Below are 26,972 nucleotides of genomic sequence, written 5' to 3'. Positions count from 1 at the left end.
AAGGGCACTGGAGCATGCAGAGGAAACCCTTGCGGTCACAGGGAGAAAACACACAAGCTCCTCATACTCTGTCAGAATTGAACTCCAATGCCCGGAGCTGTAATGGCTTCGCTACTGTGATGCATTTACTCTGTGTACCCATGCATTTCCTTCAATAACTTGTCGTCAGCTGATATTTTAGATGTTTCGAAACCAAAGTCTTAAACACTAGCATAAATTGCAACTTTTACAAACTATTTACGTCTTCCAGTGAATACAGTCTAGATGACCCAATCTCACCGCATATGACAGTGCCACCACCTCAGGGAAACAGTCCGGTGAGCCTCAGTAACGCTCCCTCTATAATAATGACAGCCCTGTTGCTTACCTGTGCTGGGATCTGTCTCGCCCTGTTTCTCCCGTGGGTACGATGTGAAGCAGAGGACGTGGAGCTGAGGGAATTTCTGCTGGAAATAATGCTTCCAGGCTGCCACCAGAGAGGGCGGAGCAAGGTCGATCTTGTTCAGAACCAGGATAAGGCTCCTCTTCATCTCCTGGGTCACGTAGTCATAGAGCACTGGGGAAAAGTGAATCACCTGTGGGTAGGGGAGGAACTAGGTCAAGAAGATCGATGTAGAGGTGTTTCCTGTAGTGGGGGAGTCCAGGACCAGAGGGTACAGCCTCAGAAGAGAAGGATATCCCTTTACAACAGAGATGGGGAGGAATTACTCTAGCCAGAGGGTGATGAGCCTGTGGAATTCACTGCCACAGTCGGCTGTGGAAACCAACTCCTTGGGTAAATTTAAAGTAGAGGTTGACAGGTTCTTCAGATGCATCAAAGGTTATGGAGAGAAGGCAAGAGAGTGGGACTGAGAGAGATAACAAGTCAGTCATGATGGGATGGTGGAGCAGACTCAATGGGCCAAATGACCCAATTCTGCTCCGATGATTTATGGCCTTGAGGAGGGAGCTGTTAACTATACATTTAGTTATACGTCAATACAGACAAGTAAGGTTATTTTCTACCTTCCCCTTCATATTCTAAAACCACAGTTCTGGTTGCCCCATTGAAGGAAGGATGTGGAAGCTTTGGAGGAAGTGCAGAAGAGGGTCTGAGGTACAAACTCTCAGGTTGGACAGACATGGGGCGTCTTCTCTGGAGTGTCACAGGCTGGGAGGTAGACCTGATGGAAGTTTACAAAATTATGAGGGGCATTGACTATGACTATGACTATCTATGACTATAGATAGGGTAGACAGTCAGAATCTTTTACCAGGGTAGAGATGTCAAATACTTGAGGGCATGCGCTTCAAGGTGGGAGGGCAAAAGTTTAACGGAAATATGCGGAGGCAAATTTTCTTTTTAAGCAGAGTGGAGCGGGCTGCCCGAGGTAGTGGTGGAAGTAGATATGACAGTGGTGCTCAGGAGGCTTTTAGACAGACACGAATATGGATCATGCACTACCAGAAGAGACTTAGTTTAATTTGGCATTGTGTTTGGCCAAAGGGCCTGTTCCCACACTGTACTAGTCTATGTAGCTCTACGAATGGGGTGTGTGGACTAGCACCTCTGGTGAGGGGGCTTGTCATGTCCATTCCGAGGCAGCTCACTAGACACTCAGCTCTCACCTGCAGCTTCAAGTAGCTGTTTGCATGTGACAGTGGTCATACCCTGGTACAGCACTTCGACAGGTGGGTTAAACCAGGAGAGGGTAGCTGGTGGGTCTCATACCCCAGTGAGATAGGAACACGCCTGTCCCAGCATGAGGAGCCAGCTCCAGTGGAGACGACCCACAGTGAGATCCAACAGCCAGGAAGGTGCTACTGGAACGTTCCGAGGAAAGCGAAGGGTATGGCAAGGCACAAAGACGTCATGGTCATCCACTGCAACCAATGAAGACCCCAGTTTGTTACGCTTGTTTGTACCACTGGGCCGGGACTTCTGAGTTCAAAAGAGTGGAGCTGCCCCAGTGTAACGCCTTTTCCACTTTAAAAACTGTCCCGCACAGGTTTCCTGTCATCATCCACCTCTTAGCTCACCTATGTCCTTGTCTGCAAAGCTACAGTCTGCACTGAAGTGAAATATATACCCACATGATTGGGCAGCTTCCGCAGAGCAGAAATAATTCGATGCTTCACTCTGGTGAGTGAGGATTTTAAAACTGAGGCACGTTCAAACTAGGGGCCATGGAGAGCAGTGAGGGTGGAGAAACTGGTCAACTGTAAGGAGTTGGAAGATCTCAAAGCATGCGACGGGAGAGGTGAACACTGAACTAGAGGGGGTGGAGATAATGAGGACAGAGCTGAGGGCTTCAGCAACCACTGTGAGGCAGGGCTGGCGGATGGCAGATCTAGTTACTAACACGGACACAGTGCCAGAGACTCGCAGTCGATCCTGACCTCTGGTGCTGTCTGTGGTGGAGTTTGCACGTTCGCGTCGTGACCGCCTGTTCCAGTTTCCTCTCACGTTCCAGGGACAAGTGAATTGGGAGCTTAACTGGCCGCTGTAAGTTATCTCCGGTGTGGAGGAAAGTGAGAGAATTTGGTGGTAGTTGATGAGTGTGTGGGGAGAACAAAAATAGGATTAATGTAGGATTGTAAATGGGCCAGTATAGACTCAATGGGCTGAACAGCCTCATTCCTATTCTGTACATCTGTGATTCCAAATTCAAATGATAAGTATAATGCCATGATGATACTGTGGTTTCCCAAAACAGAGAACTACCGGTAAAAGTTATTGTCAAGCTCTCTAGTCAGGATCCTGTGGTCCGGCAGCTCCTGTAGCCCAGTATAGTTTGAATCTGTAGTACAAATCTGTGGCAGTTTCAACCTGTGTTATGTAAAGGTTTCCCACAATATATCTGGGGCATGCAGACGACCCATCAGTAAAGAGCTCGGGTGCCCCAGACAGGTTGACACAATGGAAAGGACGAAAGGGAGACACTTGTAGTTTGCTGCGGACACAGTTACAGAGCTAGGTGGCAGTATGGGCTGTGGAGGGGTGCAGACCGAGTCCAGGCAAAGCAGGACGTAATGGAGAACAACTAAAGGTCATCCACCGCGCTAGCGAGGTGGAGTTTTGTTCAGGTAGTGAAGGGCATTATTGTCTAGTGTCCTTGTACACAAACCACTGAAAGGTTCAGGAAGCTGTTCCAAAAGCGGTTGCACCAAACAGAGTCGTACAGTACAGGCCCTTCAGCCCACGATGTTGTGCCAACCTTTTAAACAATTATAAAATCAAATAGCCTACCACTTGGTGTTAAAAAAAACTCTCCAAAGTTTCCATATCCTTCTCATTTTGAGGTGACCAGATCTGAACATAATACTCCAAGCGTGGTCTAACCAGAGTTTTACTGAACTGCAACATTACCTCGCAGTTCTTAAAACTTAAATCTGTTCAATAGAGACTAGAGCCATACACAGAATTCCACGTGCTGTCTCACTAAGCCTATGTATAATTGGAGTGGGACTTCTCCCGTTGCTGTGCTGAAACCCCTTCTAATAAAGGCCATCGTAACTTGTTTCACCAGGATGCGGCCTGGATTAGAGACCATGCCTTATGAGGAAAGGTTGAGCAAGCTGGGGCTTTTGGAGTGAAGGAAGGTGAGAGGCGACGTGATAGAGGCATAGACTGAGTGGACAGCCAGCACCTCTGTCCCAGGGCGGAAACAGCTAATTTTAAGTATAGGGAGAATGTCAGAGGTAAAGATTTTTTTAATAAAAGACAGAATAAAAGGTAGGATGCACTCTTAAATGTCCCTAACCTATCTCCCTCTACGCACCAGGTACAGTGGTAAAGGGAGATATATTAGAGATATTTAAAAGACACCTGGACAGGCACAAGGATGAAAGAAACTGGACGGCTCTGTGGGAGAGAAATGATAGATTGATCTTGGAGCAGGTTAAAAAGTCAGCACAACATTGTGGACTGAAGGGCCTGCACTGATCAATGTTTTAACTGCCTGTAACCTGAATCTCTTTTGTAAGTCGGAAATGAACAGAATCAGTGTGCGAGAGAGTGAGGAGCAGACACACAGCGGTGACGGGGCAGGTGCGGGCGTGGGAAGAGCGGCCGCCAGCCAGCCTCACCGACTTGGTGAGGGAGCGAGTGAGCCCACCCAGCGCTCCCAGCTCTACTCGGCTCCACGCAGCCCCCAACTGTTGCAGCTCGAGGTGGGGAGAGAAGGTGTGCGGAAACGCCCCGCTTCCAATCGGTAGTTTGCAGCCCCGCAGTGACCAGCAAATCCATCCCCACCCTGGGGACCAAAAGATATTGGAGCAGAGTTAAGCCATTCAGCCCATCAAGTCTGCTCCATCATTCAGTCATGACTGATTTTAATCAACCCCTTTCTCCCCGAAATCTTTAATGCCCTCACCAATCAAGAACCTATTAATCTCCGCCTTAATGCACCCAATGACTTGGCCTCCACACCCATCAGTGGTAATGAATTCCACAGATTCACCACCCTCTGGCTGAACAAATTCCTCCTCATCTCTGTTCTAGAGGGACGCCCCTTTGTTCTGAGGCCATGCCCTCGGATCTTAGACGATCCTTCTGATGGAACGTTCTCTACAGGCCTTTCAGTGTCCAGTAGGTTTCAATACATCCAGCCCAACGCCCAAACATTCAGCCGTGTGGATGGGCTGCCCACATGCTGAGCATATGTAACCGAGGGAGGAAACGGACTCACTTTCCGCCCCAAGACCGTTTACAATACGTACCGGGTGCCTGATGTCTGTGATCAGTAGAACGACGTCGGACATTTCCAAAACTCTCCACAATTGCCGCCAGGTCTACACAGGGTTAGAAACAGTCGGTCAGTGAAGTCATCGGGAGTGACGAATCCCCACTGGCAGAGTACATTTTTTTGGTGGGGCACCTCAAGAACATTTACAGACCCGTTCCAAACACAAGGTAGTACAGACAGTGGAAAATAGATCTTCATGGCTGTCACAGCACCTTCCCACTGCTCAGTCCTACCAGTCACACACACATCACCCAATCTACCCTTCCACCCACCCATCACCCTCATCCACCCACCAGCCAACTAGCCCCCCCATCCACCAGGTAGCACACCACCTATTCTACCTGATGCACTTCAACTTTTCATGTTGGCTGCAGCCAACTGGCAAGCTGGGCGCACCCAATCGGAAGGCCTGAGAGGCGCCAGCGAATAGGCAGGGCCCACCCTTCCCTGCGCCAGCGAATAGGCAGGATCCACCCTTCCCTGCACCAGCCAATAGGCAGGGCCTACCCTTCCCTGCACCAGCCAATAGGCAGGCCTGCCCCATAGGCCAAACAATCCCATGTTTCTTACCCACCTCTTCCATTTAACAAAGACTCCAAAACTCCACAATATATTTCTGAGTAAAAAGATTTAAAAGACCTCTGCCCACACCCCTTCAGACAATTTTAAACAATTGATGCCCGGTTGCTAACTACCCATTTATCCCCTCTCACTATTCAGTCTTTGCTGTCTCCAAACTGAAACCCTGTCTGCCTTCTCAGAGGGAACTGAACGATTTTAATCCACTATTTTGAAGAAATTTTCTTGTGGACGAAATCCACCCCACAGACCATCAAGAAGATTGACTCATTATCCCAGACATGAGAGATTCTGTACATGCTGGAAATCCAGAGCAACACAACACACACAAAATGCTGGAGAAACTCAGCAGGTCAGGCAGCATCTATGGAGGGGAACAAACAGTCAATGTTTTGGGTCACGACCCTTCATCAGGACTGGAAAGGAAGGAGCCAGAAGCCAGAATAAGACAATGAGGGGGTTATACAAACTGACAGATGATACTTTTTGTTGGGAGCTTGCTGCATATAGATTGGTTTTCCACTTTACACACAAGTAGATGCCAACAATGGTGTCATTGGCTTTGAGTCTTCGGGACTTTGCAAAACTATGAGAGATTCTGCCCAGAGTAAAGCTCCCTTCCACACTTTGTTTGCTCCATTGGCCAGTTGCCTCACCTCCAAGTTGTGCTCAAAGTAACTGAGCTTGGCGGGATCGAATGTGCTGTAGATCTTCTCCAGGTACTCGCGGAAAGCCTTCTCCTCCTGCACCAGGAGCTGTTCCTTCGTCATCGAGTAGTTCCAGGGGGAGCGCTTTGGGAAATCCAACACTGAGGGAGCAATTAAAGCCAAATCAACTTGATGAAGCAGGGCGGAGGAAGAAAGAGAAGGTGATGCAAGGCCCAGTACTGACAGAGAAATTAAAATCAATCAGTTCAACTGAAGGTAGGGAGGAGGAAGAGGTGGGAGAGCCAAGGTTCAGCCCTTAACGCTACTGGCCTGGCTCCCCACATGAAAACCTCCACTGGACTCCAGCTGCAACTGAAACTATGTCCAGCTCTTCGTCTTTGAGAGGCTGATCTGAATTTACATGCACTGACCTGTGGCAGTACTGCTTACAGATCTGATTTGCAACTTATGAGGTGTAAAGATTGGTGAGGTTGCATCCGTGAAGCTGAGAAAGTGGTCAAGGCAGATACAGTAACAGCTTTTAAAAGGAAAAGTTCAAGGGTCAACTTTACTCACCATCTACAGTACATTTATTATGTATTAGGAATTTGCTGTGGTGTATTGGCGTGACATGCAACAGAAACAACAACATTCAACAATTATAAAGAATAAAGGATTATATAAAATTAATTTAGAATTATGGATATGGAACCAGCCAGAATGCTCTCCCACCGTACACCTGTAGAAATTTGTAAACCTGATTCTGATGCCCACATGGTAGACTGGTCCAGAAAGTAAGGCACGAGGGATCTGAAGCTTGTTGGCAAACTTGGCTGTGTGATAGGAGGCAAAGGGCAGGGGGTAGAGGGGCATTACTCTTAGGAAAGAAACTGGAAGTGATGCACCACAGGGAATGGCGCTGGGACCTTTTATTTGTTATGTAAAGCGAGGGTACCACAGTGGTGCGGTAGTTACCATGGTGCTATTACAGCTCGGGGAGTTTGGAGTTCAAAGCCGGCGTCCTCTGTAAGGAGTTTGTACGTCCTCCCCCGTAGAATGCAGCTTCCTCCCACAGTCCTGCCATTTAGTAGGTTAATTGTTCATTGTAAATTGTCCCCTGATTCGGCTGGCGTTCAGTCAGGGATTGCTGGGTGGCGAAGCCTGAAGGGCCAGAAGGGCCTGTTCTGTGCTCTATCTCCAAACAAATACCTAGATGGGAATCCAAGTGGTATGATTAACAAGTCAGCACAATTTACCAGAATTGGTGGAATCAGAGGTAGTGAAGGTTTAGGAAGGACAGAGAGGGTGCACAAGGCTTACCAGGATGCTGCCTGGATTAGAGGTTGTACAAACTTGGATTATTTTCTCTGCAGCGGCGGAGGCTGACAGGAGATCTGATAGAGATTCATAAGATTATGAGAGGCAGAGATAGATTAGACAGGCATCACCTTTTTCACCAAGGTTGAAATGCCTAATGCCAGAGGGCATGCATCAAGGTGAGAGAGGGTCATTTCAAAGGAGATGTGATGGGCAAGTTTGCTTGGGTATTTTTTTTGGTACACAGAAAAGTGGTGGGTGCCTGGAATCTCTTGCCTGGGGTGGTGGTATCGGCAGATACAATGGAGACTTATAACAGATGTTCAGAAAGGCACATGAATGTGAGGAAGATGGAAGGATAAACTGTGTGTAGGCACAGGCCATTCGGTTTCTTGGCCATTTGATCACAAGTTTAATTGGTTCAGCACAGTATTTTGGGACAAAGGGCCTAAAGATTCAGTGGGACAAAGAACAGAAAGATGGAATGAATCCAGGCTACTGTGAGGTAATGCACTTTCGGAGGTCAAATTCTGGTAAGGCACATAGAGTAAATGGCAGAGATCTCAAGAGTGTTGATGTACAGAGAGACCTTGGGGTGAAAGCGGTGGCAGAAGTGGGTGGGCCGTGAAAGAGGCAATTGGTAGCCATAGAATATCAGAGTTTGAATTTCAAGTTGCAGCCGTACAAAACATTTCAACTGGTTCATCATTACCACATGCAGTGAAAAACTGCCTTGTGCATATACATCAGATCATGCTGGAGGAATTCAGCAGGGCAGGCAGCATCAATGGAGGGGGATAAACTGTCCATGTTTTGGGCTGACACCCTTCATCAGGACTGGAAAAGAAGGGGTCAGAAGCCAGAGCAGGAAGGAGATGAGTACAAGCTGACAGGTGATATGTGAGACCAGGGGAAGGGGAGAGTGGGTGAGGGAGGTGGGGAGGAATGAAGGAAGAAGCTGGGAGGGGATAGGTGAAAGAGGCAAGGGGCTGAAGAGGAATCTAATAGGAGAGGACAGTGGACCATGGAAGAAAGGGAAAGATGAAGGCATCAGAGGAGGTGATGGGCAGGTGAGAAGAGAAGGACTGAGAGGAGAACTGGAATGGACAATGGAAAAAGAGGAGGGAAGGGTGAGAAATTACTGAAGGTTAGAGAAATCGATGTTCTTGCCACCAAGGTGGACGGAATGTGAAGTGTTGCATTTCCAACCTCAGCTTGACCTCATTCTGCTTATAAAGGTGACCATGGGCAGACAAGTCAGAATATGAATGAAAAGCTGAATTGAAACGGGTAGCCACTGGGAAATCCTGCCTTTTGTGGCAGACAGAGCAAAGGGGCTCACAGTGCATTGAGGGAACAGATTGCAGAATAGAGTATAACAGCTACAGAGAAAGTGCAAACAAATGCAAAATCATAAAGAGTGAGAGGTCAAGTGTCCATCTTATCATATTAGGGAGCCACATAACAATGGGGTAGAAACTTTCCTTGAGCCTGGTGGTACGTGCCTTCAGGCTTTTGTATCTCAGACCCATTGTGAGGCTGCACTTAGGGTCACCAGTACACCCCTGGCTGCTACGCTGCAAAAAGGACGTGGTAGCAAACGGGTCGAGAAGAGATTGACCAGGATCTTGCTGAGGATGTAGGGGTGTAGTTGTAATGAGAAATGGGAGAGTCTGGGATTACTCAGTGTAATGAGGGGTGACCTGTAATAGCAGTTGATAAAACTGTGAGGGGCATAGATAGGAACTGTCTCTCTCCCCCCACCTCACAGCGTAGGGAAGCTGAGAACTACAAGGCCACTGACTCAAGATTAGAGGGAAGAAATGCAAGGGAGATCTGAGGGGCAAGTTTTCCCACACAGAGGGAGGTGGTTGGTCATCTGGAACAAGTAGCCAAGGGTGGTGCTGGAGACAGGTGCTTTTGGACAGGTACATGGACAGAGCCCAACACAGGAAATGCATTCAACGTAGGTGTGGGTCACGGTCCGCACGGGCGAGGTGGGCTGAAAGCACTCATTCCTGTACTGATGCTACCTCTGACAACCAAGTCCAGCTCCTGGCTTTCACCTGTGACGGGGGTGGCGGCGGGGGGGGGGGGGGTACTGGCACCTTAAAGCCAGTCACTTCAGGGAGATGGGGCTCGTCATCCGTGGTTGGGAGGAAACCGCAAGAGAAAAGTCCGGAGCTGGAGCCCCCTAAGTCAGTCCTACACGGAGTTCAATCCGGTCTGGCAATTCCTGCGGTGCTGCCGGTGCCAAACTGCATCGGCCTCTGCCGTTCCTTTGCATGGAGAGGGGCACCCTGCTACATGGGCTACAGCTTGCTCTCCAGATTGTACCTGCCCAGGCTGCGTATCCAAACAGCTATGACATAACATCCGTGGTCAACTCCAACCAACAAAGGTCACACTCTCATTCATCACCACCCCCAGCAGTGTGTTTCACATGCCCACCTTTCTCAGTGTAGAAACCCACACTCTCACTCACCACCACCCCCGGCAGTGTGTTTCACACACCCACCATTCTCAGTGTAGAAACCCACACTCTCACTCACCACCACCCCCGGCAGTGTGTTTCACACGTCCACCTTTCTCAGTGTAAAAACCTACACTCTCACTCACCACCACCCCCGGCAGTGTGTTTCACACGCCCACCTTTCTTGGTGTAGAAACCTACCTCTGACATCCACCCTGTAGTTTCCTCCAATCACCTTAAAATTACATCCTCTGATATTAGCCATTTCCATCCTGGGAAAAAGGCGTTGGCTGTCCACTCTATCTCTGCCTCTTAGCTTAAACACCTCTGTCAAGTCAACTTTTACGCGCCAAAGTGAAAAGCCTAAGCTCGCTCAACCTTTCGTCATATGGCATGCTCTCTGATCCAGGCAGCAACCTGGAGAATCCCCTCTGCATCCTTCTACACCCTTCCTGTAATGAGACCACCAGAACTGAACACAATATTCCAAGTGTGGTCTTACCAGAGTTTTTACAGAGCTGCAACACTACCTCACAGCTCTTGAACTCATCCTCTGACTAATGAATCAGTCAGGGAACCAGCAGTGGAAATGGTTAGCAATTTCAACTTCCTGAGTGTCAACATCTCTGAGTATCTATCCTGGGCCCAACACATTGATGCAGTTACAACAAAGGCAAGACAGTGGTTATATTTCATTAGGAGTTTGAGGAGATTTGGTATGTCACCAAAGACACTTGCAAATATCTACAGAGATAATGTGGAGAGCATTCTAACTGGTTGAATCACGGTCTGGTTTGGAGGGGCCACTGCACAGGAACAGAATGATCTGCAGAAAGTTGTAAACTCAGCCAGCTCCATCATGGGCACCAGCCTCCAGGATATCTTCACAGAGTGGTGTCTCAAAGAGGAGGCATCTGTCATTAACAAACCCCATCATCCTCTTCTCATCAGGAAGGAGGGTCAGGAGACTGAACGGCCACCCTCAGCAATTCAGGAACAGCCTCTTCCCCTCTGCCACCAGATTTCTAAACGGACATTAAACCCACAAGGGCTAACTCATTAATTTTTTTATCCCACTACTTATTTAGTTGAAAAAATATATACACACAGACACACACATACATACACACACAGATAGGCATGTTCAATTGTACCTTAAAGTTCTTTTTATTGTGACGACAAACCAAGTTATCAGAAGATTGATGCTGATGAGAGAGATAAGTGAGACAATGGAGAAACATTCAAAATGCTAATAAGAGAGAAGAGAGAGATTAACGAGAAAGAAACACATTTCAAAATATTGACAGACCAGTTGCTTTGAACCTGAACTGTTTGAAGTTTGATGCACAGGCCATACCCCAGAAGGGGGATAAAAAGAAAAAGGTTCACTAAGGCACAACACACACCACGAGATCACGAGATAACGAGACCCTGGAGGAGCGGTGTGCCCCCACAAGTTGGTGGGAGTTGAAGGTCTGGTTCACAGGAACCGACCATAGACTGACACGGTGAAAAGGGACAATTGGCGGGAACCTGGTGTGTGTGTCCGCCCTTGCCTGGGTGCCAGGTTCACCGTGGAAGAACGGTTGTATCCGGAGCCAAGGGGTCACAGTCAATGACCACAGAAGACATAAAAAAAGGGTCCGCCCAAAAGCCAACTGCGAAGAACATCAAAGGTCTGCTGAATCAGATTTGCATATCTCTCTCTCTCTCTCTCCCCCGCCGACCCCCAACGGCACAACAGTGATTACTGCGAACTGTAAGACTGATCATTTTACCCCTAGACTGCGATAGAGCTTGGTTGATTCCTATTACCCTAGTTCTGTGTACATGTGTGTTTTATTATTGCTAACCTGTTGCACTTATATCCTTATGATTAGAGTACTGTGTTACTTATTTCTTTAATAAAACTTTCTTAGTTTCTAGTAAACCAGACTCCAACTAAGTGGTCCATTTCTGCTGGTTTGGCAACCCAGTTACGGGGTATGTAACATAAGCGGGGATCTCGTCCGCGATTTTGAACGCCAAATTTGGGACTGGGTAAATTGATTGGGTTAAAATTCCCAAAAGAAAGAAAGGACAAACAGCAGAAATGGAGATTGAGGAATTTCTAAAGGTGCCAACCTTGGAGGCATTAGAGGATGCCAGGAAATCAGAATTGGCAACTGTGGCCAAACGGTTGAATCTTTTTAAGGGGAAGTTGACAATGAGGAGAGCGGAGATGCACAGAGCTATCGTAGAGCATTATGTATCTAAAGGTGTTTCCCCAAGGGGAGCTGGAGGTGGTATCTATGGGCAAACCTGGTGGAGAAGCAGTCCAGCTGCAGATGGAAAAATTGAGACACGAGCATGAGTTCCGGGTAAAACAGCTGGACCAGAAGAGAGGGACAGGCAGTTAGAATGCGAAGAGAGAATAAAGCAGCTGGACCGAGAAGAGAGGGACAGACAGTTAGAACGAGGAGAGAGAGAGAAGCAGAGGGAAAGGGAATTTGAGCTGGAGAAGTTAAGGATGAGGCTAGCACAGGGGCCCATGCCGAACCAAGGTGGAGGGTTCAGGGCAACCCAAGAGGTTAGGCTGGTTCCCCCATTTGAGGAGGCCGATGTTGATCGGTACTTTCTCCATTTTGAAAAAGTCGCTGCAAGTCAGGACTGGCCGAGGGATAAGTGGGCTGTTTTGCCTCAGAGCGTACTTAAAGGAAAAGCTCAACAAGCTTACTCGGCATTGTCCGCAGAAGATGCCCAGAGGTATGATGTGGTGAAAGAGGCGATACTTAGGATTTATGAGTTGGTCCCAGAGGCATACCGGCAGAAGTTCTGGAATGTGAGGAAGCAGTGGGGCCGCACATATTTAGAGTTTGCCTGTGAGATGCAGATGTATTGTGAGCGTTGGTGCGCCTCGAAAGGGGTCAATGGGGATTATGACAGACTGCTACAGCTAATACTGATTGAGCAGTTTAAAAGTTGTGTCCCTGAAGGTATGAGGCCCTATCTATATGAGAAAGAGACAGAAACCTTAGCCACAACTGCTAAGTTAGCAGATGAATACGCGTTAACGCACAAAGCGAAGTCTACCCCGAGTAAAAGCTACCAGAAGGGTAGTCAGGACAGCGGGGAGAGTCTGTCAGAAAAGTCAGAAAGTAAGCCGGGGACTAGTGAGAAGGATAAGGAAGATCAGGAGCAGTTTGGTAGGAAGTTTCCTGGGGTCATATGCTATAATTGTGGGAAAGCCGGACACTTTGCGTCCAGGTGCTTTGCCCCAAAGAAGGAGATGGGGAAAGGAAAAACGACGGTTCCGACTGGCTGTATTGAGCTGGCAAACAAACCGCTAGGGGAGAAGAGGTCTGATAAAGTTCAGGAAGGGCGCGAGAAGTTTATCTCGGCCGGATTGGTGTCGGTGAAGGAGGGGTTAAACCCGATTCCAGTACGGATCTGGAGAGACACTGGAGCTTGTCAGTCATTGATCTTAAAGAGTGTGTTAGACTTTAGTTCAGAGACCCAGACTGAGGAGGTCAGGGTGATAAAAGGCATTGGGAAAGGGACTGAAGCAGTACCTTTGCACCAGATACACCTAAAAAGCAACTTGGTCTCTGGACCGGTCACGATCGGGGTGAGGCCCGAACTACCAATGGAAGACGTGGAGGTCTTACTCGGTAATGACCTCGCCGGCGGAGAGGTGTACCCAGCAGTAAGATTGACAAGCCAGCCTGCCAGCATTGAGGCCCTGCCCATGGACTCACAGGTCTACCCCGTTTGCGCAGTGACTCGGCGCATGTCCAGAAAGGCTGCCGAAGCGAAAGTAGATTTAGCTGAGACATTTTTACCAGCCTTGCACCAGGAGGGGTTAGAAAGTGAGAAGGGGCGTAGTGAAACAGAAGTTGAGGTAGACTTATCATTAGCAAGGAAGGAATTTATACAGGCACAGGAGCGAGACGAGGAGCTGATGGTTTTGATGGAGACAGCTCTCTCCGAAGCAGAAATAAAAAGGGGGCCAGTGGGCTATTATGTGAAGGAGAGAGTACTAAGGAGGAAATGGAGCCCAAGTACCATGCCTGCAGATGAGGAATGGGGGGTGGTGCACCAGGTAGTAGTGCCGAAAATTTATGGGGATGAGATTTTTAACTTGGCCCACAAGATACCCCTCAGTGGACATTTTGAGGTGAGGAAAACAGTCGATAGAATTATGAAAGAGTTTTACTGGCCGCACAGGAGGAAGGATGCTATTGACGATCGTAGACGTGAGCTAACACAGTTACAGGCTATTAACATGTTAAAAGCTTACCATGATCAGAAAACAGATCTAGTTGGTGTTATTACGAAAATTAATGAGGCTAGGGTGCCACCTGATAAGGGGAAAACCCATTTTGAAAAGATAAGTATGGTGCCGACCAGATGGGAGAACTCTATTGGTTTGGCCAACTTTGCTGATGAGTTCTCTCACTTAACACCCGAATAGAGCGAGCCGCTGATAAAACTAACTAACCGGCACGCACACGTATGTCCGGATGTCCCAGGCGATGCAAAGAGCCAGTACATGGTGTTGTTGTCACATCAGGTCAGCCTAGTGAGCAACACCCCTATAGGATGATTAATTCGGTGACAAAAGGGCTAAAGAACGCAAAAGTGTATATTGACGATTTAGTGGTCTGGAGTGATACGTGGGAGGAGCACATTGTGGCAGTAGAGGAACTGTTTAAAAAGCTGTTTGAAGCCAGCCTGACAGTGAACCTCGCAAAAAGTGAATTCAGCCACGCGAAGGTCACTTATATGGGATTTGTGGTAGGACAGGGGCAGCTGGCACCGATGCAGGCTATCTCTGAAGTCCCCACCCCGACAGACAAGACAGCCCTGAGAAGGTTCTTGGGGATGGTGGGGTACTATCGGAAGTTTTGCAAAAACTTTGCGGATATTACCCTCCCTCTTACTAAGCTCTTGCCAAAGAATGCTAAGTTTGCGTGGGATGACCCTTGTTATATTTGTCCGGGACGGAAACCACTGAGAATTTACACTGATCACAACCCATTAGTGTTTTTGGCCCCTATGAAGGATAAAAACAAAAGGTTACTCAGTTGGAGCCTGGTCTTAGAGGGACTTGATATTAAAATAAAACATATAAAAAGAACAGAAAATGTGATTGCTGACTGTCTGTCAAGGTGTTGACAACTTAAAGTTCTCTGTATTAGCCGAATAGCTGATGACCCTGTATATTAGTGTGTATCTAATAATGTATTCATGTCTCTAATTTTTACCCCGGTAAAAATCTTTTGAAGGATAGGGGTGTGACGACAAACCAAGTTTTCAGAAGATTGATGCTGATGAGAGAGATAAGTGAGACAATGGAGAAACATTCAAAATGCTAATAAGAGAGAAGAGAGAGATTAACGAGAAAGAAACACATTTCAGAATATTGACTGACCAGTTGCTTTGAACCTGAACTGTTTGGAGTTTGATGGACAGGCGATACTCCAGCAGGGGGATAAAAAGAACAGGTTCACTAAGGCACAACACACACCACGAGATCACGAGACCCTGGAAGAGTGGTGTGCCCCCACAAGTTGTTGGGAGTCGAAGGTCTGGTTCGCGGGAACCGACCATAGACTGACAGGGTGAAAAGGGACGATCGGCAGGAACCTGGTGTGTGTGTCCGCCCTTGCCTGGGTGCCGGGTTCACCGCGGAAGAACGGTCGTATCCGGAGCGAAGGGGTCACAGTCGGTGACCACAGAAGACATAAAAAAAGGGTCCGCCCGAAAGCCAACTGTGAAGAACATCAAAGGTCTGCTGAATCAGATTTGCATATCTCTCTCTCTCTCTCTCTCCAACGGCACAACAGCGATTACTGCGAATTGTACTCAGCTGAACTGAACTCTGCGTCACTTGAGACTGATCATTTTACCCCTAGATTGCGATAGAGCTTGGTTGATTCCTATTACCCTAGTTCTGTGTACATGTGTGTTTTATTATTGCTGACCTGTTGCATTTATATCCTTACGATGAGAGTACTGTGTTAATTATTTCTTTAATAAAACTTCCTTAGTTTCTAGTAAACCAGACTCCAACTAAGTGGTCCATTTCTGCTGGTTTGGCAACCCAGTTACGGGGTACATAACATAAGATATTGCAATGTACAGTTACAACAGACTTCACGACATATGTCAGTGATATTAGACCTGATTCCAATGGCCAACATACCTTAACCGCCCTATCAACTTGCACAGAAACTTGAGAAATCTATTGACATTGACACCAAGATCCCGCTTTTCCTCCACACTAAGAATCCAGCCATTAACCCGGTATTTTGCCTTCAGGTTCGACCTTCCAGACAGTACCACCTCACACTTTTTCAGCTTCAACACTATCTGCCACCTAAAGTCTCAAGCCTATTGTACGATATCTTATCAGCTGCCTTTAACTACCCCGGCATCGACCACCTTTCCATCTCTGTCACTCCACCAAATGACTATCTGCAGCTGGATACACTTAGCCTTTGTAGCGTTTGTCAGTAAATCCACACTTGTTTTGTCAGTAAATCCACATTTGTTCTGCTGATTCAGTCCCTGATTATTTCCAGAACTTTCCCCACACGAAGTCAGACTAATTGGTCTGCGAGGTTAGTCCCTCCGCTTTTGTTGCATCCCACATCCCCAAGCTGCACCCTAACCCCGCCAGCTTAACCTCATGGTGAAGTCCAAGTCGAAGACAAGGAAAGTTCCAGAAAGAACCAGAGACAGAGTGAACAGTTATTCAAATCTAAGACGGGCCTGAGTAAATCTAGTAATTCAGAGAGACTTTAATTAAAAAGGATAGGGAAAACATCAAACGTGCTGTACGATGCAGAATCAAGGTTTTGGGAACAGCTTTTTACTCTCTGCCTTCAGAATTCTGAACGGTCCATGAGCAGTACTTCAATCTTTCTCACTATTCATTTTACTTTTATTAACTGGTAGTAAATTTTTTAAGGTGTTGCACTGTATTGCTGTCACAAAAACAACAAATTTCACTACGTAGGTCATAGACAGTAAACCTGATTCTGATTGCGAATGGATGAACGGGGCGAGCTTTTCGTAACCGTATCCTTCTGCAGCTGGCCTTTAGCGAGCTGGCTCCAAGCTGCAAACTCCACGTGCATGTTCCAGATTGCTAAAGTGCTCAGTCAGCACCCACAGGGACATTAAAATCCGGCAGCGTTCGTTTCTGGCAGGCAGCTCAATGACGCAGCAGGTAGGGCCGCAGCCGCCTCACAGCTCCAGTGACCCAGATACAACCCGGTCCCGTTTTCCCGTGTGGACTTTGCACACTAACACGGAGGCCATGTCATTACAAGAAGCATCTATCATTAAGGACCCCCACCATCCGGGACATGGGCTCTTCTCATCACTACCACAGGGAGGAGGAAGAGACACAATGATTTAGGAACAGCTTCTTCCCCTCCACTATCAGGTTTCTGAACAGTCCGTAAAACTCATAATAAACACAGGGGATTTGGCAACTGCTATAAATTTCTACCTCATTATTCCCTTTTTGAGCACTACTTATATATGTAATTAATAGTAATTATATATACTGCACTGTATTGCTGCAAAAAAAAAAGCTTCATGACATATGTGAGTGATAATAAACCTGATTTTGAATTAGATACTCCCATTTCCTCCCAGATGCCAACGGCATGAGACTGGTAGCTTAACTGATCACGTCCCAGTGTGAGAGAGTGGGAGTTGAATCAGAGGCAAGCTGAATGGGAAGCGAGAGAGAATGACTTACAGGGAAATGGACAAAAGCCCAGTATTTGATGGGCCTCATGGCTCCTTACACCATGATAATTTAAGGTTTCAGTTGATAGATATCACTGTCTTTAGTGTGACGGTGGTGGGGAAATAACCTAGAAATAAACGGGAGCAGAATGGACAGTCCAGCGGAGGTTTATAATGGTTCGGGAATGAGAGGGTTAATGTATGAAGAGTGTTTCATGCCCCTGGGTCTGCTGAAGTTCAGTGGAATGGGGAGGAGGGGGAATATCACTGAAATCTGCCAAATACTGAAAGGCCTATCTAGAGTGCACGTGGACAGGATGTGCCCTAGAGTGGGGAGTCCAGACCAGAGGGCACCATCTCCGAATAAAGGGACGTCCATTTCCAACAGAGTTGAGGAGGAATTTCTTTAGCTCGAGGGCAGTGAAGCTGTGGAATTCATCGGAGGTCAAGTCAGTGGCTAGATTTAAAGCGGAGGTTGATAGGTGCTTGATTAGTAAGGGCATCAAAGGTGACAGGGAAAAGGGGATGAGAGGGAAAATGAGTCGGCCATGTGGAGCAGACTTGCTCGACCAAATGGTCTAATTCTGCTTCTGGGTCTTATGGCCATTTGAATCTCAGATCGGCACACAGATAAAATCAGTAAACAACCACAACACCCGGGAGCAGAATTAGGCCATTCAGCCCATCGAGTCTGCTCCATCATTCCCTCATGGCTGATTTATTATTCCTCTCAACCCCATTCTCCTGCCTTCTCCCCGTAAACTTTGGCAGTAACGACAAGCTCTGCTGTGCCTAGCCAGGGTTTGATGATAATTCAGAACCTGAAGGAGGTGGTGCTCTGTGTTTGTTGAACAATCTAAGAATGAAAGGAACTCGTTCTGCTGAGCTTTTGAACTGACGCAGCCAGAAAGACCCCGGGTGCCCTTGTCCCCTCCAGAAGGGAGGTGAAGGGACGTCTGCTGAAGCAGCTGTTGCGGGTGTCAGAGCAACTTTTCACTGTGTTGGTGTAAGCAGCGTCCATCGTAGAAATGCTGACGGCTGTGGAATGTTAACAATGCAGGGTATTCAGCGGAGAAAATGACAGTCCCGGGCTCTGGCTGTAGGAATGGACCAGAAAGTAGCAGCAATGCACATGCACACGACCACCATCCTGGCCTACCCACGATGAACCCATGGCTGAACCACCTATTCACTTCCTCATCTTATTGCTCTAAACTCCCAAAGAGCCCTCAACACGTCACCGAGGAAGCCCGTCGGCGAGACGTCCGACCGCGGCTGAATGCGAGCACACCTGCACCAATAACGCCACTGATCCTGCAAATCGGAGAGCAAGGCTCCCTGTGGAAGTCCCTCCAGCTCCGGCTCTGCCCAGGGACCCCCCCCCCCCACCACCCCCAGCCAGCAGGAAGGCTTCACGGTTTCAGCGTGGCTACCGCCGCCTCGACAGGAGATCAGCTGACTTGGAGGTGCAGTACAAACAGCGGCCGATCTCATTTGCCCCCAGATACCCGAGCCACCATAGGACCCAATTAAACCAGGGCACCGGTTAATTCCACCTTCCTCCACACACATTGTTAGTTCCAGCTTCTCTCACCGTGGCAAACCACATCCCTTCTTCCCCCTCCCCACTCTGACACGCAGCAGTGCCGGTCAGGTGGCAAATGAGCTGCCCTGAGTTCGCAAGGACGCCTGAGGTCACCAGGCCAAAGCCACCAGACGACTTAATGGGTTGATCAGCGCTCCCTCAACCTTTGACACTTGCTCAAGCTCTCCGCACTCCACACTGCTGACAGGAAAGGGGAAACACAAGATTCCCTGGGGGACCTGAGGAAAGGGGCTTTCTGCACCACTGCCACAAGCAGGGAGATTGGCCCATGTTAACCCCTAATCTCCCTGTTTTCTGTGATACACCCGCCTTATATAGTTTGATGGGATGGTATAGACCAGGGGCTCCCAGCCCTTTTAATGTCGTGGACCCCAGGTTGCGAACAGCTGGTATAGGGGGACAAACACAAAATGCTGGAAGTCAGGCAGCATCTATCAAGGGGAATAATCAGTCGATGTTTTGTGCCAAGACCCTTCATTGGTATAGACCAGGGGTTCCCAACCTTGGTCCACGACATTAAAAAGGGACCCCCTACCATTAATTGAGGGGTCTGTAGACCCCAGGTTGGGAACCCCTGAGGTACTGGAGAATTACTTCATATCTAAACTGTGATGTAGCTGTCCTGGGAAAGTTTGATAGGATAGTACTGAGGGAGCTTTACTCCATACCTGGCCCCTATCGCCCAAACCAGGCAGCAATGTGTAGGTGGAGCTTTGCTCTGTGTCTGCCCCTGACTTCTGAGTGCTTGGTGGGACAGAGTGGAGGGGACTTAACCAGCAGCCCCTGCCCCTGTCCCTGCCTTGGGAGTGCTTGATGAGACGGCAAAGAGGGCACACTACCGAACCTAGCAGGGCAACGCACAGGGAACTAGCTTACCAACAAGACAGCCCTGATTGCTGGGGTGCAGTCATTCAGACGTGGCTTAAACAAGGTTTTTAAATACCACCCAAGGCTGTTTAAAAGAGCTGTGGCCTTCTCTCCGATGCCTTGGCTCAATGTTTATTCCTGACACAGTACTGACTGCTTTCCTTGTCGACTTGCTTTACGCAAATCGGCTGTTGTGCTTCTTGCTGTGCAAGGGTGACTAAAGTTCAACAGTAACAGTTTATTGTCTGCAGTGGCTGCCAGGACTTGCTGGGGTTTGACTGACGTCGGTTTGCACCTTTAAGAGCGAGAATGCAGAGCAGCAGAGGGAACGTGCTGAACCTAAAGTAAGCCCTATTATTCACATGTACAAGGGAACAGATCATGAAATGCATCCTTTGCGTCAAAGACCAACACAGTGTGAGGGGCAGCTGGCAAGTGTCACCACACTTCCAGCATCGACATAGCATACTCGCAAGTCGCTAACCCTAACCGGTACACCTTTGTAACGTGGGAGAAACTGGCACCGTCATGGGGAGAACAAACGTACGCTTTACGTTACTGGAGCTTCTGCCCCAACAGAATGCCAGCATCCAACCTTCGGAAGGAGCCGCGCCCCTCTCAGGAGGGCAGCAGTTGTTGAAACAAATCACACCCGAGGACGAGTCACCCACCGGAGCCAGGCTTGTAGATGTCGTCAATGTCCACCTCCAGTTCGGTCTCCGGAATGAGCTCCACGATCTTCTCCTGCATTAACTTCTTCCTGCGCTCGATCTCCTCCCGGCTCTCCTTCTCGAAGTGCAGCCGGAACCTGGGCAATGGAAGGGGATGGGAGGCAGCGTTAGTGGCACCAAGGTGGGAAGTGTTGATCTGCACTGAAGGTGGTTCTGGGACAGTCACCAGACCTGGAGTTGGGGACCCAAATAGCCTAGGCGTCTAATCTGACAGTACTGTGCAAAAGTCATTTTATGTATTGCACTGAACTGCAGCCGCAAACAAAAAGCAAATTTCATGACTTATGTGAGTGAAGACAAACCTGATGCGGGCCTCTATCGTGGACTGAGAGTGGGAAGGGGGCAGGGGGAGGGGAATCATGGTCAGAAAGAGGGGAAGGAGTGCACCAGTGAAACATGCTGCAATGTTCAGTACCCCAACTGTTTGGAGTCAAACGACTTTGCCTGACGTCTCATAGCTGGGCGTGTCTGGGAGGCCACCCCCCCACCCCGGCACTCCTTCTCTGCCACCTGTCCCACACCCCTCCCACAGCGCTCCTCCCTCACCATTCCCAACACCCTTTGCTCCCGCCAGATTTACAAACTCACTCTGCGCTCCACGTTGACAAATACAGGACCGTGCAAAAGTCCTAGCCGCCCTATATATACCTGAGGCTTTTGCACAGTCCTGTGTGTCAGGCCCCCATTCTCAGGTCTCTCTGCCATCTAAAACTTCGACAAATTTCTAACGCATGTCCTAACTGCTTGCATCACAGCCTGGCATGGAAAATGCCCAGGAACAGAAACGTCTACAGAAAGTGCTAGATCATCATGGGTAAGACCCTCCCCACCATTCAAAACATTTACAAGGAGCACTGCTGCAAGAAAGTCGTATCCATCCATCCAGTAAAGGCACCCTCCATCCTGCTCATGTTGTCTCCTCACTGTCAGGAGGTACAGGAGCCTTAATTCCACACCATCAGGATCAGGAACAGCTATTACACTACAACCACCTAACTCCTGAATAAGCCTGGATAACTTCAATCACCTCAACTCTGAACCTACACTCTCACATTCAAGGACTCTAGGACACAGTTTCAATATTATTTATTAGTTTGTACACATCAGTTGTTTGTCCATCTTTGTTTGTGTACAGCTTCTCATGAATTCTATTGTATTTCTTTATGTGCATGTAAATGCCTGCAGGAAAACGAATCTCCGGGTGGTGTATGGTGACCTTTGCGTATCTGACTTTGGTGCCTGCACTCACCAACTGGGGAACGAGTTAACTCGTTCGGAAGCTGGCATCTGCTCATGGAACGCAGCCAACTGCAACGCAACATGAGACATGGAGTTGTTGGGAAGTGCATTGAATTCGGATTAGTGAATGCTGAGGCTGGATTGGGACCAGGAGGTCACGGGGGCATTCTTGGAGCACCAGTCCTTACAGAAGTGTGTTGTAGCTTTACAATGAAGGACTACGGCGGGGTTTCCTAACCAGGGGTTCACAGACCCCTTGGTTAATGGTAAGGATCTATGGCATAAAAAAACTCCTGGACTAGAGGCTCAGGATGAGAAGGAGAAGTATTGCCTCATCGATAGATCAGGGATGCAATTCAACACAGCTCCCAAGGGTGGGGTTGAGGGAAAGCAGGGGAGACAGATAGAAAGTCCCAGGAATAGGAAACATTTTCCCCTTGCAGTTTTTGCCAAAGAGAACACAGACGAGATATGGCAGCATCGCAAGACTTCAGCTGCAGTGAGAGGGTCACAGGCTGGGCTTGTTTTTCCTGGAGTGAAGAAGGTAAGAGGGTTAACCCAACAGAGATAAGACTGAGAGGCATAGTTAGGTGTGATAGCCAGCATCTTTCTTCTCTATAGTAGGAGCATCAAAATCAGGAAGGCACAGGTTTAAGATGAGAGGAAGGAGTTTCAAAGATAAGTTTTTTTTTATAAACACAGTGCTCTGGAGCAGGTGGTAGAATCAGATATAAACACTATATTAAAGAGGCCGTTAGACAGATATGCAAATAACCAGGCGTAGAAGGAGACAGTGCTAATGCAGGATTAATGTAGGTGAGCAAAGAGGTCAACAGCATGTGCGGTCCACTTCTTTCTGCCTGTGTTTTGTTTGTCGAGTCGTTTCTCTTCAACGCCTTGCATAACGCATGCTCTCTGTGCTGTCTGAATCTATCGTGACGCTGTGCAAGTTTTCCCATTGCATCTGTACCTCACTGTACTTGTACACTTGACAACAAACTCAACCCCTTTCACAATCCGACCCCGGACCCGCTGATCTGTTGTTGGCTGACCGCACCCCCCAGCCCCCCACCGGTCCGCGAATCTCCGAGTTCGCTGGGGTTGTCGAAAGCCCAACGTCCAACTGTCCGTGCCCGAACCAGAGTCGGCTGGAGGGCAAACAGTGCGGGCTGTTTTGGGGTAGGTGTGTGGTTGAGGGGGGGACACGGCTTGTCTGCCGTTGTTGTTCGGTTGCCTGTTGTGGTGTTCTGCTGAGCACTGTAGACGTGCTGTGTTGGTCACGGAATGTGTGGCTGCCCCCATCACGTCGTTAGATCATGTTGGTTGTTAACGCAAAGGAGTCCTCGGAAAAAATCATGAATCCATTAAGGGGAAGCAAAGGGATGGAACAACGAGCATTGGCCCCACCGGCACCCACCACCACCGAACACCGAAGAGAGTCGACGAGCCAGGGCTCATCCTCCCGTTCTGCACGCGGCCGGCCGGTGGGCACCCGCACCACCCTTCCCCCGTCGTCACCTGTTGGGGTCGTATCCCTGCTCTCCCGGCTTCCGCAGCGCCGGCTGCTGGTTGATCTTCCGGACCTGCAGGGAGAAGGACTCGCTGTCCGACGTGTCCGTCTGCTCCTCGTGCCGGTCGTGACTCCCGCTCCGGCTGTGGGAGCTGGACCGCACGCCATCAGGGAAGCCTGAAAGAGGACATCAAGAGTGAGCAGGCGGCTCTGAGAGGACCCACAAGCCTTCGGCCCATCCAGTCAATGCTGACCATCAAACACCCGTCTGCTCTAAGCACACATCAATCCCATTTGATTATCCTACAGCCCCAACATCTCTCCAGATTTTACTCCTCACCTACACACTAGGGGTCACTTACTGCAGCCTATTGACCAGCACGTCCTCGGGAGGAAACCCTTAGGTCACCAGGAGAACACTGACAATCAACACAGGCGCACTTCAACGTCCTGTGCTTAGCCTGTCATAGCTACAGTCGTGACAGAGGGGCTAGGCACACCACAAGTTGACTGGTAACATCACTGTTGTCGGCAGAATCTCAGATGGTGACGGGGAGACACAAGGGAGTGAGATAGATCGGCCAGTCGAGCTGAGTGCTGTACAGAGAGTGATAGTGAACCATTCAGAAATCTGATGGCGGGCAGTGGGGGGAGATGGGTAGCAGGTTCCCGAAACACTGACCGCAAGTCTTCGGGCTCCGGTACCTCCTTCCCAATGATAGTTAACAGGGGGGCATGCCCTGGATGGTGAGGGCTCTGACAGCTGGACGTCACCTCCTTGAGGCTCCGCATCTTGAAGATGCCCTCGATGTTGGGGAGGGTTCTGCCTGCGGTGGAGGATCAGCTGGGAGGCCACCGTTGGCAGTGCCGTTGCCTCACTGTCCCAGCGACCCAGGTTCAATCCCGACCTCCAGTGCTGCCTGCATAGAGTTGACTCGTTCTCCGGGACCTGGTGGGGCTTCCCTGGGTGGCCACAAGTATCCTCCATTTTGCCAATTAATCTAGTATCGGATTTTAAAACTTACCCTTTCTGCCACCTGTTCCTTTCTGACATGAAGGGGGAACCCATAAATCTACCTGGAGTCATGAACTAATTCAGCAGTCTAATTATAACCAGAAGAGATTCTGCGGATGCTGGAAATTCAGGGCGACACACACACACACACAAAATGCTGGAGATACTCAGCAGGTCAGGAAGCAGCTATTGAGGGGAGTGCACAGTGGACGTCTCGGGCCGAGACCCTTCATCCGGACTGGAACGGAAGGGGGAGAAAGCCAGAATAAAATGGTGGGGGGTGGAGAGGTAGGAGTCCAAGCCTAACTGATCACGTCAGCACCAAACCTACACCTTTGTGACAGACAGCGGTGTGCAGGTGGAATTAGTGGGCCTGCCGAAGACTCACCCGACATTCCAGGCAACGACTGTGACTGAGACGTCTGCTGAATGTCGCCGAAGGCAGATTTCTCCGCAGTATCTGTACTACATTGCGTTTGTACAAATGGCAATAACCTCCACTTAATTGACAAGAAAACGTGTAATTAGATTGGGAACTTGTAAGTGACGCTGTGCCCCTCTTGCCCCTGCCCTGGTTCCAAGCAGCAGTGGTTGTGGCGTCGGGAGGCGCTGCCGAGGAATCCCTTACAATCGCATCGGTATGTCGTGTAGGTGTTCACATTCAACCACTGTGGAACACGTGGATGCAGGAGGTCCTGAACGAACAGGCCGCTTGGCTCTGTACTCATCCAGACGAGTGGAATCTATCCCATCATGCTCCCGGATTTTCCCTGTAATTTAGGCAAGGGCTTTGGCTTCTCAAGTGGAGAGTCACTCATCACAGGACTGTAAGTCTCCTACGTGCCACTTCTGCCACAGCAGGCCCAAGACGCAACTGCAAACACGCTACGGCTCGGCATGGCATCTGCTCTGCCTGAGACTACAAGAAACTGCAGAGAGCAGCGAACATAGTTCACACACAGCACGGAAACCAACTCCCCCTCAACTCTCACTGCCTCAGTAAAGCAGCCAGCATAACCAAAGACCCTCCATCCGGCAGAAGACACAAAAGCCTGCGAGTACATGCCACCAGGCTCAAGGACAGCTCCTGTCCTGCTGTTACCAGACCCTTGTATGATGAGATGGACGTTTGGCCTCAATCGAGCTCGCACATTATCATTTACCTGCACTGCACTTTCTCTGTAGCTGTTAGACTCTATTCTGCATTAGATTTTACCTCATTCCAGCTCAGTGCACTGTGTAGTGACTTGATCTGCATGAACTGTGTGCAAGACAGGCTTTTCACTGTGTCTCAGTACGTGTGACAATAACAAACCAATTCCAGTAAATAAGGAAGTTTGCACAGTTCAGATTACTTATCACTCGTCTGACCACAGGTATTCACTTTGATCATTCACAAAGTACAAACAGCATTAACTACCCTTCAGTAGAACACTCACTCTAGATCCAGGGTTCCCAACCCTTTTTATGCCATAGACCCCTACCACAAACCGCGGGGTCCATGGATCCCAAACTGGGAGCTCTGCACTAGATGTCGGAGCAGTGCTGCCAGGATAATCAAGGACGCGACCCACCCAGCCAACATACTTTTCGTCCCTCTTCCCTCCAGGAGAAGGTTCAGGAGCTTGAAGATTCGTACGGCCAGATTTGGGAACAGCTTCTTTCCAACTGTGATAAGACTGCTGAACGGATCCTGACCCGGATCTGGGTCGTACCCTCCAAATATCTGGACCTGCCTCTCAGTTTTTTGCACTACCTTACTTCCCATTTTTCTATTTTCTATTTATGATTTATAATTTAAATTTTTAATATTTATTAATTTTAACTATTTTTAATATTTAATATTTGTAATCCAGGGAGAATGAAGCGCAGAATCAAATATCGCTGTGATGATTGTACGTTTTAGTACCAATTGTTCAGCGACAATAAAGTATAAAGTAGATAATTTGCCAACCTTCACAGGCACTCCCGCCCATCCACGTGGGACACTCAGCACTCATCCCATGTACATGACCTGTCACTGGCACTTTCCTGTTCCATTGCACACTAAACATTCTGCAATGTACCACTCGCATTTACCCTCCTCACTTATTCCAGATATTTGGCACTGTACTGGTTCTAGAGATAACTGATCACCCTACCTGTGCACGCTGTATATACTGCACTGTACTACCCACCCTGGCACTCACCCTGTCCACGCACTCTACTACCTGTCACTGACGCTCACCCTGTCCACGCACACTGTACATCCTGTCACTGACGCTCACCCTGTCCATGCACACTGTACATCCTGCACTCTACTACCTGTGGACACTGTATATCTTGCACAGTACTACCTGTCACTGGCACCCACCCGTCCATGCACTGTACTACCCACCCTGGCACTCACCCTGTCCACGCACTCTACTACCTGTCACTGACACTCACCCTGTCCACGCACATTGTACATCCTGCACTCTACTACCTGTCACTGGCACCCACCCTGTCCACGCACACTGTACCTCCTGCACAGTGC

General features: G+C 48.8%; 1 protein-coding gene across 1 annotated transcript in view; it reads right to left on the bottom strand.

Moving 5' to 3' along the window:
* gnl1 (guanine nucleotide binding protein-like 1) overlaps positions 1-26,972 on the bottom strand; it is a 48,009-nt gene that overhangs the window by 20,806 nt on the left and 231 nt on the right. Inside the window, exons 2-6 of the mRNA XM_063048133.1 lie at positions 23,451-23,619; positions 20,634-20,770; positions 5,963-6,114; positions 4,702-4,773; positions 368-575 (exon numbers count right to left, since the gene is read on the bottom strand). Of these exons, the coding sequence (XP_062904203.1) occupies positions 368-575; positions 4,702-4,773; positions 5,963-6,114; positions 20,634-20,770; positions 23,451-23,619 (738 nt within the window). The remainder of the gene's footprint in view (positions 1-367; positions 576-4,701; positions 4,774-5,962; positions 6,115-20,633; positions 20,771-23,450; positions 23,620-26,972) is intronic.

Source organism: Mobula hypostoma, chromosome 5, assembly GCF_963921235.1.
Source record: "Mobula hypostoma chromosome 5, sMobHyp1.1, whole genome shotgun sequence".
NCBI classification, from domain to species: domain Eukaryota; kingdom Metazoa; phylum Chordata; class Chondrichthyes; order Myliobatiformes; family Myliobatidae; genus Mobula; species Mobula hypostoma.
This window is presented reverse-complemented; position numbering and strand designations above follow the sequence as displayed.